The 14,205-nt window shown below is 45.8% G+C and overlaps 1 protein-coding gene across 1 annotated transcript in view; it reads left to right on the forward strand.

Annotated features, from left to right (window-relative positions):
• MYT1L (myelin transcription factor 1 like) overlaps positions 1 to 14,205 on the forward strand; it is a 155,501-nt gene that overhangs the window by 57,461 nt on the left and 83,835 nt on the right. Inside the window, exons 7-9 of the mRNA XM_046660145.1 lie at positions 1,755 to 1,845; positions 3,581 to 3,688; positions 7,409 to 7,620. Of these exons, the coding sequence (XP_046516101.1) occupies positions 1,755 to 1,845; positions 3,581 to 3,688; positions 7,409 to 7,620 (411 nt within the window). The remainder of the gene's footprint in view (positions 1 to 1,754; positions 1,846 to 3,580; positions 3,689 to 7,408; positions 7,621 to 14,205) is intronic.

Below are 14,205 nucleotides of genomic sequence, written 5' to 3' on the forward strand. Positions count from 1 at the left end.
AGTAAAGAGGTCATTGAGTTTATTGAGCAAAAAAAGCCTGCTGTTAACAACTAGGAGAAAAATGTGAAAACTATAGCGAAGAATAGGAGCCATGTATGATGCAGAAGTTTGAGAAATGTGCATGGGGTTTAGGAAATAGAGGCAAATGTAGACAAAATATGGCCAACAAATTCCATCTCAAGTGTGGGTCCCAGTTGACAATGGTTAGGAAGGAGTCCATGTCTTCACTTAGCAGAAGAGAGAGGCACAATCAATTTGAGATCTATACCATAGACAAGCATGGAAGGTGTTTGTTAGCTCCAGGGGGACTTTATATTGGAAAAGTTTAGCATAAAAGGAAAGGAAAGATGTATGTTAATTTGAGAGAAAAGCTGTGTCATCAGAAGGGTTTCTGTAATGTTATAACAGGATGATAGGAAAATAGTAAAGAATAAAGAATGAAGGACACAGGTAAATGAAGACCCTGAAAGAAAGAGAAAAGGACAGGTGAGAGAGCATACTGAAGAGCTCACCTGAGCTGGGGGACACTCCCTCCTCTGAGATAGGAGAGCAAAGATGCAGGGAGCTGTGCCTAGATTCCCCAGGAAGGAGACCTCCTGAAACCCGCCCCCCGCCCCAGCCAGTTCCCAACACAAAACGAGCCAAAGGTCGGCTCTCCATTGTTTGATCACCATTTGTCGAGCATCAACTATATGTAAGGACAAGCCAGGAGGTATGAGAGCTATAAAGATGAAACCAAAATGGACTTAGTTTTTAAGGAACTGACCAGGACTGAGGAGCTAAGAAGTGGACTCAAGTAATAACAACGTCACATGGAAATAGCATGTGGATTGCAGGGAAAAGAGAGAGATCGTTTTAGAGAAGGAGGAAAATTGTAGAAAATACAATTATGTAACCAATGTGGGTGGGCTTTGTTTTTCATGGTCCTTCCATGTTCGCCTGGCATAACCTCGCTGGCAGGGAAAGCTCCAACAGTCCCCAGGTCTGGAGTTTGTAGACAGTTGTGCTGGTGCCAGTGTCGGGGCCAATTCTCTTGGCTTTCCAACAGCACTTCTCACCCCTGCCAGCCTTCCCCCACAGTCCAGAGCAGTGGTGTGTTCACTGAGGACCAGGAAAGAGAGGGTATGCCAACAGTCCATTGCCACTGCCGGGTAAATTTAACTGCTGTCTCCTGACAGTAGCTTGCATCTTCCTTCACCACGAAGACCATGTCGTGCTGTCTCCCACTTGTTACTTTCACAGGATGAACTGTAGCTCACTCGAGACAATAAAATATTTAATTCCTAGGTGAAAAGTCATTATTCAATTCATCTTATTTAAAAATAAGGTTTGGGGTTCTCTATTCACCCATGACCACGCCTTCATAACACTGTGTGTTTCCAAAGCATAGGCATGTTTTAAGAACTACCACTCTACGTGCTGTTACATGGCTAATCAACCCTCGGTGCTTATGTATGGGAGACCTACCAGGGGCCTTTGCTTTCCAATCCCATCTGGAACAGTTCAGTTATCATGTGCTCCAACCTCCACGGCTCCCCGTCCACGCACCCTGCTTTGCATGCCAATTAGAATAAGGTTGAGACAACCTCCTTTTTCTTCCTACCTGTATTTTCCTGACCATGCTCATCACAAATGTTTGTAGGACTGTCTGTTGTAAACTAACCCAACCTCTGTTAAAATGATTGCATATTCTTGTTTTCGGACCATTTCTATGTTTTAATGCTGGGCTGTTTTCTCTGCCTCTCCTTGTCAAGTTCTTGCCATGCATGAAAATGTTCTCAAGTGTCCTACTCCGGGCTGCACAGGGCGAGGGCATGTAAATAGCAACAGGAACTCGCACAGAAGGTAAGCAAAGCGCTCCTGTGTTCTGCGCTGCAGGGAAGGCAGTTCCCTGACAGCCGTGTTCCCACAACCTCCAGAGGGCGTGCACGCCCCTGCACACACCTCCTTCCCGCCCCAGGAGACACACGCCCTCAGTATATGGCTTTCAGAGGCTGGAGAGTGCTGTCGCATAGTGCACGGGGAAGTCAAAGGCTCAGAGCCCATTTTCGCAGATGAAATTTGTTTAGCTGTCTACCTCACTGGACGTGATGGGGTAGTGGTCCAGTGGAAGGCGCCTTCCTTGGTGTAATATCTAAGATGGAACCATGACCATTTGCAACGACTCAAAGGAAGGCAGTAGAGGCTCCATTATCTCTAAGGGGTCAGGAGGAGCTGTCCTATGTGCCTCCTACAGGATGGAATCAGAACACAGTGAGACTGCACAGTGCGTGACGTAACTCTGCTGTCCCCTTGAAACTCTGCTGAAAGCCCCGGTCAGCAGTGTGGACATCATCAGAATACGAGCAGATGTCCTAAAGTGCTGCCTGGGGAACATTTGGCGCGACAGTGTGCCAGGCAAAGAGGCTTTTCCTGGACTATTGCTGTAATGAGCATGCTCAGAATCACACTTTCAAATTCCAATTCTCTTTCTCTGTCGTATTCTGACTTTTACTAAGTTTCCTGTAATATTCAGTTTGTCAGATTTTTTTTTCAGTAGCCAAAAAGTGATTCTGTTAAGAATTGTCTTGTAGCCTATAGTTTGAGCTTCATAAGTTCATGTAAAATAATGTCTAAATGGAGGAAACTGTTATGAGTCTCACTTTCATTTTTGTTTGTCTGACTGGTAAATTTAACTACTTGTGTCAAACTTATATGGAAACAAATCACAACCTAGTGCCCTTCAGAGATATTCCTGGGCTTAATCTGCAGAGGGGGAAAATGATAGTAAACTGGGAATGCTCATGCGGGGCACTCTTCGATACAGTGTTTACAGGATCAGCTTCATCCCCAAACCTTCACACAGTCATTGATTTTTGAGACATTACACATACATGGAGTAAGCATCTGTGCCTATGTGCAGATATATATACAGATACACAAAGAACAGACACCATGATTTCGTGAAGAATAAGCTCAAACACAAAAGAGCCAATCTGTTGTCTCTTCCATAAATTGTATTTCAAAAAAACATTTCAGAGTACTTGGGGAAGTTATTCTGCTTCTCTTCCACTTCCCTTTCTCTTCCTGGGGAGGACGCAAACGAGCTGGCCAGATACAAGCCAAAGCACGACGGTCAGCAGTGCTCACGGGATCCGCTTAGCGCTCCATCTTCTGGTGCCAACCAGAGAGCTGCCTTTCTTGGGCTGTTTAGAACCTCATGCTGCCCAAGCGGCTAATTCCTCGTCTCCAGAAACAGTCAACATCCCAGAATGGCATCTGTGTCTAAAATTTTAACCAGCTCATGTTCTCTTGAATGTCACGGAATTTGGCTTGCTGTCATTGGAAAGGACCGAGTACACTTTATGCATACTATGGCCATCGGCACTGTCTACTGGAGACCAAGAGGAAAACATGCCAACTGCAAACATGGTTATTTTTCCCTCTCCCAATTCATTCCATCAGGAAAGCCCGCGACAGGTTTGGGGACCTGCCTCAGGGTCTCTCCGTGCTGACAGGGAGAGGAGGGGAGGGGAGGATTGGGTCAGTGTGCTGCGAAGCCATTTGAGGAGACAATTAAATTCCCTTTCTGTAATTCCAGCCTCTCTGGATGCCCTATTGCTGCAGCAGAGAAACTGGCAAAGGCCCAAGAGAAACACCAGAGCTGTGACGTGTCCAAGTCCAACCAGGCCTCAGACCGAGTGCTAAGGTACCGAACACGCAGTGTGTCATTCCACGAGCCCCATCTACAGCCAGGCCCCAGCACGCCCAAGTGCTCGGGACACTGGGTGAGGTGGATGGTCATGCTTAGTGACAGGAATGAAGGTGGTAGCTGACCCGAGCCCACCTCTCGCTCCGTCCTGGGCGCTATGTGGGAGCGGGAGGTCACTTCACCTCCCTGGGTTTTCATTGACCCATTGTAAGTTTTTAGAAGACAGAAGCAGATGAAATTGTTTCTGGCTCTCTTTCTGGCTCTGATATTTCATAATTGTACGAATTCTAGATGAAAGGAAGCTTTCAAAATTAATGAGATGCCCAAAGTAATTTTATCTTAGTCTGGAGGAGCGGGCATAGCACCCACCTGCAGGAGGGTGGTAATGTTTCTGAAAATGTCAGGGTGGTGGGAACACCAGCTTGCGTGTACACAGAGGCTCCTTGTGTGAAACCTTCACAGCTGCCTGTCCTTTGATCCTCAGAAACCCTGAGAGGTGGGCGAGAGGAGGTGTTGTTGTCCCCACTTGACAAGCGAGAAGACCAGAGTGCAGAGAGGTTAAATGACTTACCTGAAACCTTAATCACTGAAGGTTAAAGCAGGAATGACCTCGAAGATCACCTGGTTCCACCCACTGTTTTTTAAGTGTGGCAAAGAATGATTATTGGGAGAGGAAGTGGAGGAAGAAATCCACGCTCCCATAACCCTAGCATCAACCCCCATTTCTGCACGTGCCCTTCAACCCCTCATCCGTGTGAAAACGATGACAATCATCGTTTCTTCTGCCTTTTTGTCGATGTCATACCCTAAACACACTTCCACGTCTATATGAGAATCATAATTGTCATCTTAATAGCAACGTGTGTTCTACTGTGGGGAGGTGCCACCAGCTCTGAAAGTAGGTTAATTCCAACTTCTACCATTGAAGAGAGAGCAGTCAGAACACACACACAATTTTGCTTCTGTGAAATCATTTCTTTGGGATAAATCACTTGGAAAAAATCACTAGGCAGACAATATGAATACCTCTTTGGTTTTGTTGTATATTATTTCACAGCTTTCTGAAAGGATTTTACCACAGTCATTAAACTCTCTTTTATCCCTCAATAGAAAAATTAAAATCTTTATAGAAAATGAGAAATATTTAAATAGACAAAAATAAGAAAACAAAAATCATCTATGATCCTACCATTCAGAGATAAACCCTCAATAAAGTTTGGTGTGCATTCTTCTAGATTTCTCTATGAGTGGGTTACCAATCTAACATGCCCCCAGTGGGCCTGTAACTCATTCGTCTCACAGAAGACAGGACTGACACGAAGTAATGATAGGACTTCCCTGAGGGCCCTCCCTCAGCCCACTGTTAGTTATTGACAGCATGAGAACTCTCCCTAAAAAACCCCTTGGGCTATGTACGTTTGCAAAGGGATGATTCTTAACCAAAGGAGATTTTGAGAAAAGTCAGGAATTGAGGCTGAAGGCTTTTGTTAACTTCCCTTGCCTACTTTGGGCAGACCAGAAAGCTAGAAAGATCCCTGGGCCCACCCCCTTCTTGAAAAGCCACCGGGGTGGTGGTGCTCCCTTCCTCTGGTCAGTCCCAAGCTTGCATTCCAGCGAGAAGCTCCCCTGGAGCTTGAGATGGACAAGATGCGTCTGTCATTGCAAATCACCTTGTTAGACACAAGCCTCCGTTCTGATATGGAGCCTGAAACAACAGCCTTTTATGTTGCTTCTCTGGTTTCACAGTCTGGAATTTCTTTGGGCGGATGTAATGGAAAACCATATCAAATGACAACAAAACAGAATACTGTGGGCCAATAATTGTGCATCTACAAACAATTTTCTTTACGTGCCTCTGGCTGGTTGTGGGGGGGTAAGGTGGGACAGGACCCCTAACAAAAGGAAAGGAGCCACTCCTGCAATGGAAGAAAGTGCCCAGGAGCCAGGCCAGGTCGTGTGGACTTCTGGATCTCTGAGGAGGAGCTTGAACTCTGGCTGGTGCACTGGCCGCTCCTGCAGGGCTCTTTGTGTTGTCCAGATCCCAAGCGCTCACCTCAGGCACTAAAGTCCATGTTATGGGCAAGGTCTGGAGGGCCTGGTCTCCACCGGGGCAACTTCATACTCCCCACGATGGCCCCATGAAAGGGATGCTCATTCAACAGTGAAAGGAAAGAAACAGGAAAGAAGGAAAGAGAAAAATAGCTTTCCTTTTTTTCAACCTACAATCATTTAACTAATTAAGATTTTAAAAGTCTTTAAGTAGAATGTCCAACAGGAATAAGACTTAGGTAAGCGCTTCCAGTCCTGTCCAAAGTTTTCATCTCCTTTGCAGCACCCTGCCTCGAGGATCTCATCACAACCTCTGTCTTGCCATCAGGCGTTGCCTTCTCCCTCATTCCTTTTTCCAGTCCGCCTCCTTCTGAGCTGGCCTTAATATTTTGAAGGCTTAGAGAATATGCCTTCCCCGGCCCAAACCCTTTGGCCTTGCCTACTGGGCAAATGAACAGATTCCCAATGTGGTCCCAAGCACCCAGGTCTCCTGCTGTTCCCCGAAGATACTCCTCGCTTCCTTGCTCCTCGCCTTTTGACTTTGTAGTTTCTTTTCCTGGAATGCTTTCCCACCTGCTTCTGGATCTTAATCTTAACAGTTTTACCCATTCTGCAAAGCCCACTTCAAGCTTTACCTTGTCTATGAAAACTGAACTGAATCTCATGGCCAGAATCTCTCTTCTCTAGAATTCTACTTGCATTTGGACTCTTAAAATATTGTCGCATTCCACATGATCTTTGAAGGCAAGACCGAGGGTGTTATTTATTTATGCACCCTCCATATGGTAAAATGCCTCAAATAATAGACATTTAACTAATCATTACATTACTTTGTTGATCTGACAAGAAATACATAGGCTAAACTAATGAAATCAAAATAAGAGTGGGTGATTTGGTCAATAAAGATGTTCGCATGAGGGAAGTTGGTGAGAGTTTAAGGAAACCCTTGGTTACAGCTTTTCCGTAAGTCTAAAATTATTCCCAAAAAAAGGTTAAAATTTCCACCTAGGAGATAGATAAATAGATGCACACACATACCCAAAACAAGATAGAATATTAATGAATGAAAAATTGTGCGCCTCCATTTAAATATTTTATTCCAAAGTTTAGAAAAATGAGTGGCTATTAAGTATAAATATTGAAAGTATAGCTATTTGTCAAAATATGTGGCTCCGTGTCCCATTTTATTGTCCAGATAAATTTTTATCTAGTTTCATCTCAGTCTGTGTCCCTACGAGTATTTCTTTCATTTCCTCATATTTTTAAGGGAAATTTCTTATCAGCTCACTTCATTGTGTATAATTCCTGCTCTTCAAAACTGCCGCAAAAGAAAGTGCATGGGAGTGAGAGTCTTTCCCACCTTCATATCTCATTCTTCATCAAACCCACAAAAACTCTGAAAAGGAAAAGAGAAAAGAGAAAAAAGTCGAATATTTTATTTTTGTTCTTTTTATTGCCAAAGTTGACATTTAGGTAGATAGCATATTTGATGCTATATAATTACAGCATACTTGGTCTTTTCTCAGGAAAATAGAATTCGTGATTTTAGCGCAAGGTTCTGACTCCGTAATGCAGTTATGGAACAAGATGCTCTAATTTTAACGTGAACCATATCTTGTCCACAGCCACAAGAAAGCAAGCTGTCGACTGTTTCTTGTTTGCTTCCAGGCCAATGTGCTTTGTAAAGCAGCTCGAGATCCCTCACTACGGCTACAGAAACAACGTCCCCACAACCACGCCTCGCTCCAACTTGGCCAAAGAGCTGGAGAAATATTCCAAGACTTCCTTTGAATACAACAGTTACGACAGCCATACTTATGGCAAGCGGGCCATAGCTCCCAAGGTGCAAACCAGGGACATATCCCCCAAAGGATATGATGGTAGGAGGTGACAATCTTATACATGAGAGTCGCGCTTGCCGTTAATGATGTTGTTGTTGTGTATACCCGTTTCCTACAAACTGGTCGAGCATGCAGTCACTTGATGGGCACCAAAGAAAAGCAGCCCAGAGCACAGGCTCTTTTGCTTAAAGCCCCAGGTTCACACAGGCGCGGGGGAACAGGAGTCTGAGGAGGGAGGGAAATGCTCTTCCCGCAGTACTTCCAAAGCAACATGTTCTGGCCGCTTGCAGAATATGGGGACAGACAGCCGTTGGCTCATCCACTTCATGCTGTTGCTAAGACAGTGTTCTTATCTTTATAAACTTCCTTTAACAGATGGCCCCAACACAGATAAAACCAGGAGAGCCAGTGGTAGCACGCCAGAGTTCTTGGCTTTTTTGAGAAGCTCTGCATTTCCTCAGTGTTCTCCACCTTGGATGCACATTATATTCAACTGGGGAGGTTTAAAAAGCTCTAATGCCCAGGCTGTTCCCCAGACCAATTAAACCAGAACCCCTGGGGGTATTCCTTGTGCGGTGGGTGACATTTTTTAAAAGTTACCAGTGATTCTAACGTGTAGCCAAGGGCAGACAACTTCTGCTGGTGTCATCCACCTCTTTCCAGCGGGCATGGGCCCTGGTCTGTTCTCTGCCTGGAGAGTGGACCCTGGGAATGCCACCTGTTGTGACATAACTTTGTTATGGGCTATACTTATAGCTACCACAGCATCCACAATAAAACAGAACCTATGAAACAAATAAAACACTAAGTGCTCCACAGAAAACGGATAGTTCGTCTTCACTCACATGAGTTTGAACCCACTGCCAGTGGTGTAAAGTAGTTTCCATTTCATCACACAGCTAACTTGGTAAGTCACTGAACAACCGAGGGGAAGCCTGCATGTCTCTGATTGTACTTATTTATCTAACCACGTTTCTGCTTTAAATTCTAGGAGATATGACTTAGTTGGCAAATTTTACCCGTTGTGATGTGAGTTGTATAAGTTTTGGTGATTTGAAAGTCTTGTCTTGGTGTTCTCTAGCACAGGCAGAGACAGGTTTTTAAAGATCTTCGAGTTCCTCTCTGAAAAAGATATTTACTTAAAATCACAGCACTCAAAATAATTGTTTTGAATTGAATGCCTGGGGAGTTCTGAAACCTTTTTACGACGCAACGTGAGTTGCTACACATCTTTCTAAGTTGTGTTAGTCATTCGTTGCCTTAATAACAATTAATTTGTATAGTGAATGAAATTTAATATTTCTTGGATGCATCACATATGGATTATCCTTGTGCATATCAATTCTTAATATACAGGAAAAATGGAAGAAAGGGAGTGACTTAGGGTATAACAGAAAATAATTATTTTCCTTTTGTTTATTTTGTAATAATAATTTGCCAATTTCAGATTTTGTTATAATTTCATTCATCCGATTGCAAATGAAGGATCAAAAGAAATGGAATCTGCCTAATTAAGGATTCTGCTCACATGATTTCCAGTTCAATGACATGTCACAGTGATCTGATGAGGACTTTCACTGGTGTTCATTTTCACACATCTATTCATTGCTGTTGTTCTGTGAGGCCTGATTTTGCTCAAGCTTGCTGTTGTGGTCAGCCTCTGGGTGATGTTGTGACCAGGAGAGCACGTCTTCATGGTCACAATTGCCCTGTAGTGGATTAGCAATCAAACCACCTCGGGTCTCTTCTCAGCTCTTCCATTTAGGAGCTGTATGATATTGGACAAATCAATCTTTCGTGCGTTAGTCTCCTCGAGAGCAGAGGAGCAGTGGCCGTGTCTGCCCTGCTGCCTCCGAGGGCTGTTGCAAGGGTGAGTGGACAGCTCTAGGAGGCGACCAAACACACGGGCATCATTGGCATTAGTTCTCACCCGCCCAGAAAAAATACCTGTTGTGGGAAATTTAGGCAGAGCCATGCTCTTCAGCTGACCCACAACAAAATAAGAATATAGAACCGAAACTTCAAGAGTGGGTCTTCAAGAAACTAAGAAAAGCAGCCTTTTACCACAATCTATTGAGAAGAAAATTGATGACTCCATTTCTCTTCCACTATATTCATCTGACAGATTTTTCAAACATCATGGAAAGTGCCCACTAAGGATGAGACTGGCTAGGTCAGGTTTCTTGATAGGGTGTAAGCTGAGAGGAGCCATTTCTGTGACTGAGTGCTGGGTGATAGATACCAGAGTGATTGCACTCTGCAGTCACCTCCTAGAGCATCCTTGCTTCAGGTGCACAAGGAATTGAGTCGTTGCTCCTAAAGCAAGACAGTGAAGTGAGCCTGTTGCTGGGAAGAAGCATAATGTTTGGGAGCAAGGAGCAGGGCCCTGGAGATGCAGAATGGGGGAGAGAAGTGGGACCCACCTCCCTAGTCTCTGGATATCATCCCTACATCTCACCAACTGTTATCAGGTTGATCATAGTTGTGATCAAACATCGATTTAACCACCTGCATCCTTCCAGACACACTAGTTTCTATCTGTCTGTCTGTCTGTCTATTCATTCTTCTATCTATGTATCCATGCTATCTATCCATCCACCCATCTGTCTATCCACCCATCCATCTGTCTGTCATCTATCTATCTATTCTTTCTCTCTTGATAACAAGTTTCAAAGAAGAGATTGTGAATAAATAGAAGACAGTGAGAGACCTACTCTGCACGAGGAAGGAACGCATTCTGCCTGGAGGGAATAGCACAAGCTTTCCCAAAGCGGCAAATTTTAAACTTGATCGTGAAGCGTGAGGAGAAATTATGTAATGGCAGGAAACCTATGGGTTCGTGGGAGCTGCCAGTGGGCTGGTGAGGCTGCACTTGGGACGCATGAGAGGAAGGACAGGGCACAGCTATGGAGATGATGAGGAAATGGCTTTGCAGCATCTGCCACACTGAGGAGTTGGGCGCTCTCCTGTAGGACGTGGATATCCATGTGCAGGAGATGACGAAGGAGGGGACGGTGGGAAAGAGCAGAGGATTACCCCACGTGTGTCTTGGCCCTGCGCTCTCCCAGGAGCACTGGGCCTGCCTCTCCCCCCTATCTCCCCATGGCCTGTTTTTTATGGTGAGCTCAGAATGGCCCTTGCTTTTTTAAATAGTTAGAAAAAAAAAAAACAAAAGAAAAACAAAATTATGTAAAATTCAAATTTCGGTGTCCATAGGTGAAGTTTTATTGGCACATGGCCACCCTCAGTCACATGGTTAGTGGCTGCTTTCACTTAACAATGGCAGAGCTGAGCAGCGTGACAGCGACCACCGAAACGACCAGAAATTGCTGACCTCTGGTCTGAGGCATCCCTGCTTGTGTCTCTGGGCAATTTGTCAGCACCCCGAGGGTTTGTTTAAAACCTGGAAGTTCCCAGCCTCCAAGTGGGCTCCCTCTCACAAGGCTCCCTTTTGGTTACTCCCTACTTCTGAATTCTCCTGAGCTTAAATCTTTTCGATGGTCTTTGAACTCCCTCTTTTTCTGTCCTCAAACGCTATGCCACCCTGACAAGCCCAACCTCTCCTTCCCCCGCCCCTACCCTTGTCCGGGCCCCTCGCCAGGCGAGTCTGCCAGCACTGCCTCCTGAAGCCTTTCCCAGGCTGCCATCCTGTCACCTTCCAGGATTAATTCCTTAGCATAGGGTCTCGCAGCCACGCACACCCCTGCCCCTCTTGCCAGCCTCTCCCTGCAAAGCCCACCCTCCTCCTCTCCACCTGACCATGAGCTCTCCTGCATTTGGCACCAGCTTCCAGAAGCACCTCTGACAAATCCCCAGCCTACATTCGGTGGCCCTCCTCGGAAGTGACCTCACAGTGTTGCTCATGTAGAACATGATGCCCCTGCCCTGCCCCACATGCAGCTCTGGGTCTCGTCCTTGGTAATTTCACGTGTCCTCTGTCCCACTGGACTCGAAGCTCCTGGTGGGCAAGAGGCCTTGTCTTCAGATCCAAACCCCACAGCGCCAGTGCTGGCCAGACAGACAGCAGCCATGTAAAGAATACTAGCTAATCGAGTGAGTAAGAGAGGCAAACCAGGAATCCTTAACTTGGTCTTGATATGTTAAACGTTGAGTAAACTATTGTCATTGCAGGTGGCATCTAACAGGATATCCTTACAAGAAAGCTCCTTTCTTTTCTTAGGATTCTGAGTCTATATTTCAATTTATTTATGATAAAGCACAAACACGAGCCTACATGAAAACTGTGAGAGTCAGTGCTGTGAATTACTGCATGTGAAGGTCTGAATCAAGTCAGATAGGCCTACATGACGGTGCCAGGCCTGCCCAGTGGGATAACTCCTCATGACGCTTGTCTTTGGACTGTATTCCTTTCTGTCTGATTTTCAAGGAAATTCAGATTGTAAGGACACATTCCTCTGTTCCCTATAGGAAATTTTAATATGTAAGAAAGTGGACGAGAAACACGTTTAGGGAGACTCTTACGGGTGGAGAAGGCTAATAAATGCTTCTGGTCGGAAGGAGTTTGGTTTTGGTTTTGTTTCGTTGGTCGTGTTTAATCACTACAGATCCCGTGTGGTTTTTCTTTTTCCTGCAAGAAGGGTGGAATACTCGAAGAGGTGTTTCCTAGTACAGTGTGAGATCTGGTGGGCTGATGTTGTCAAGTGCCTGGTGGGCTCCAGAGTGAAAGCAATTGTATCTCATAACTTCCCGTGATACGCTGGCACCAGAAGGACATTCACAGCTTCTTGTCTGCCGGTTGACTAGAAAATGATTTGATTGAAAATAGCTTTGTTTGCCAAAAGGAAAAGAAAGTGCATTTGTCGTGGTTAAAGTGCTCCCACCTGACAAAGTGGGGGCTCCCTCAGGAGGGAGGAGAGGGGACAAGAGTGGCCTTTGAGTGAGGGGCAGCCACCCTCCCGAGGCCCTGCCTGCTCGGCGGCACCCCGGCTGCCGGCTCAGTGAGTCTGAGAAACCCGGAGAGTGGTTACAGATCACTGACATAGAAGGTTTTGCAAGCATTTTACAAATAGACAATGATTATGAGGACCAAAGACCTTCATTACCTGGAAAATTTGAAATAGAGGGACTCTTTGTTTTGAACAAAACAAAAAATGATTAATTGCATTTAGAGGAAGGATGCATCTGAAATGCGTATTGTCCTAGTTGCTTCTCCTGGATCATGTGAGCTGACAGACCCACCAGCAAATCATCCACAGTTCAATCACCTGTTCTGCCCCAGTCCTAACAATGTGGCAAGATGCAGGAGAAGGAGCATCTCAGGGTTTAAATATTTGACAGAGTCAATGCACTTTACCAAAAGTTTGCTGCAACTTGTTGCATAGACACTTGTCGTTCTGCTTACTTTCTGTTAGAAATTGAAATTTACTCATTTCAAAACAAAACTATTATTTTCTTTCCTGAACCAGCAGCTAGCCACTACCAGGGGGAAAAAACACTCATAAGTATTATTTCATTTCTTTCACAATTTTTATATTCCTATTTTTATGACAAAATTTTACACAATGTAAAACCATGAACTTTAGTCCTTATGGGGAGTATCATGACCTGCAAATTGGCTTTCCTGCCTCAGTGTGGTTTATGCACCCACAGGGTAGGTCCCAGGGGCTGCCTCCCAAGGTGGGTCTTTGTCAGCCCCTTTGACTACTCCCTTAGCAGCCCCACCAGCTCTGTGCTCAGACACGAGACCATTGCCCCCCACGCCGTGCCCTCTGCTGTTTAGACGAGGCACGTGCAGAGGAGAGAGGAGGGAAGGACACATCACCAGACGCGCTAACGGGTGTGGTGTGTGGTCCTCATGGCTGAGCTCACTCGGGTCAGCAGAATAGAAGTAACTTACTTGCAAGTCCCTCCTCATGTTCGGTGGGTCGAGTTTGTGGAACTGACCCTCTGGTCCATTTGAGGGAACCTGGCTCTGGACAGTTACCTGCTTGTGTAGTGGCTTTGTGGCTTTCGGCAGGGACTGTGACAAGGCCGGGCGCTCGACCGCTCCCCTGAGGCTGCCTGTGCTCTCAGAGCATCGCCGCTCGGCAAGGTGGCAACGATGAACCTCATCTTCAATGTCAGGGAAGCTCAGTCTTCAGTCCAAAGTCGAAAGTCACTGACGAGGAAAGTTGGTTCTTTTTTCACTTGTATCTGAATAAGGCGCTTGGGGCTGATTTCTTGGTGCTTCTCATGGTGACGGACCCTGTTGGCCGTGAGGTTTGTTATTTAGTTCAGTGTGGTTTGCTTCTTCCCGTTGGGAGGGAAGCACCATGTGAGTCCTGAAGGGGGATGCTCTGGTTACAGACTGTTGATGGCAATGTTGGAGACACTGAGAGAGCAGCAGCAGGCTCCAGGATCCCTCCCTGCCTGTGTTCAGCAAGGGACAACCCTGGTTCCCACCAGAATTACCTAGATGAGGTTTGCCCGTGAGGACCAGGTAGCCGTAGGCGCAGCTGGAGCCCCATCTGCCCCCATCACCAAGTTCTCCCGCTGCACCTCCTGCTCACATGGGGAAGTCGCCTGAACGTGCTTTGGGAAGAAGGCTGAGAGAGGTGTGTGCTTCCTAGAAGCCGTGGCCCGGTGATGGAGGGTTTAAGACACGCGGAGGGAGATGTTTGGTGG

The sequence above is a fragment of the Equus quagga genome, chromosome 5, assembly GCF_021613505.1.
Source record: "Equus quagga isolate Etosha38 chromosome 5, UCLA_HA_Equagga_1.0, whole genome shotgun sequence".
Taxonomy (NCBI): domain Eukaryota; kingdom Metazoa; phylum Chordata; class Mammalia; order Perissodactyla; family Equidae; genus Equus; species Equus quagga.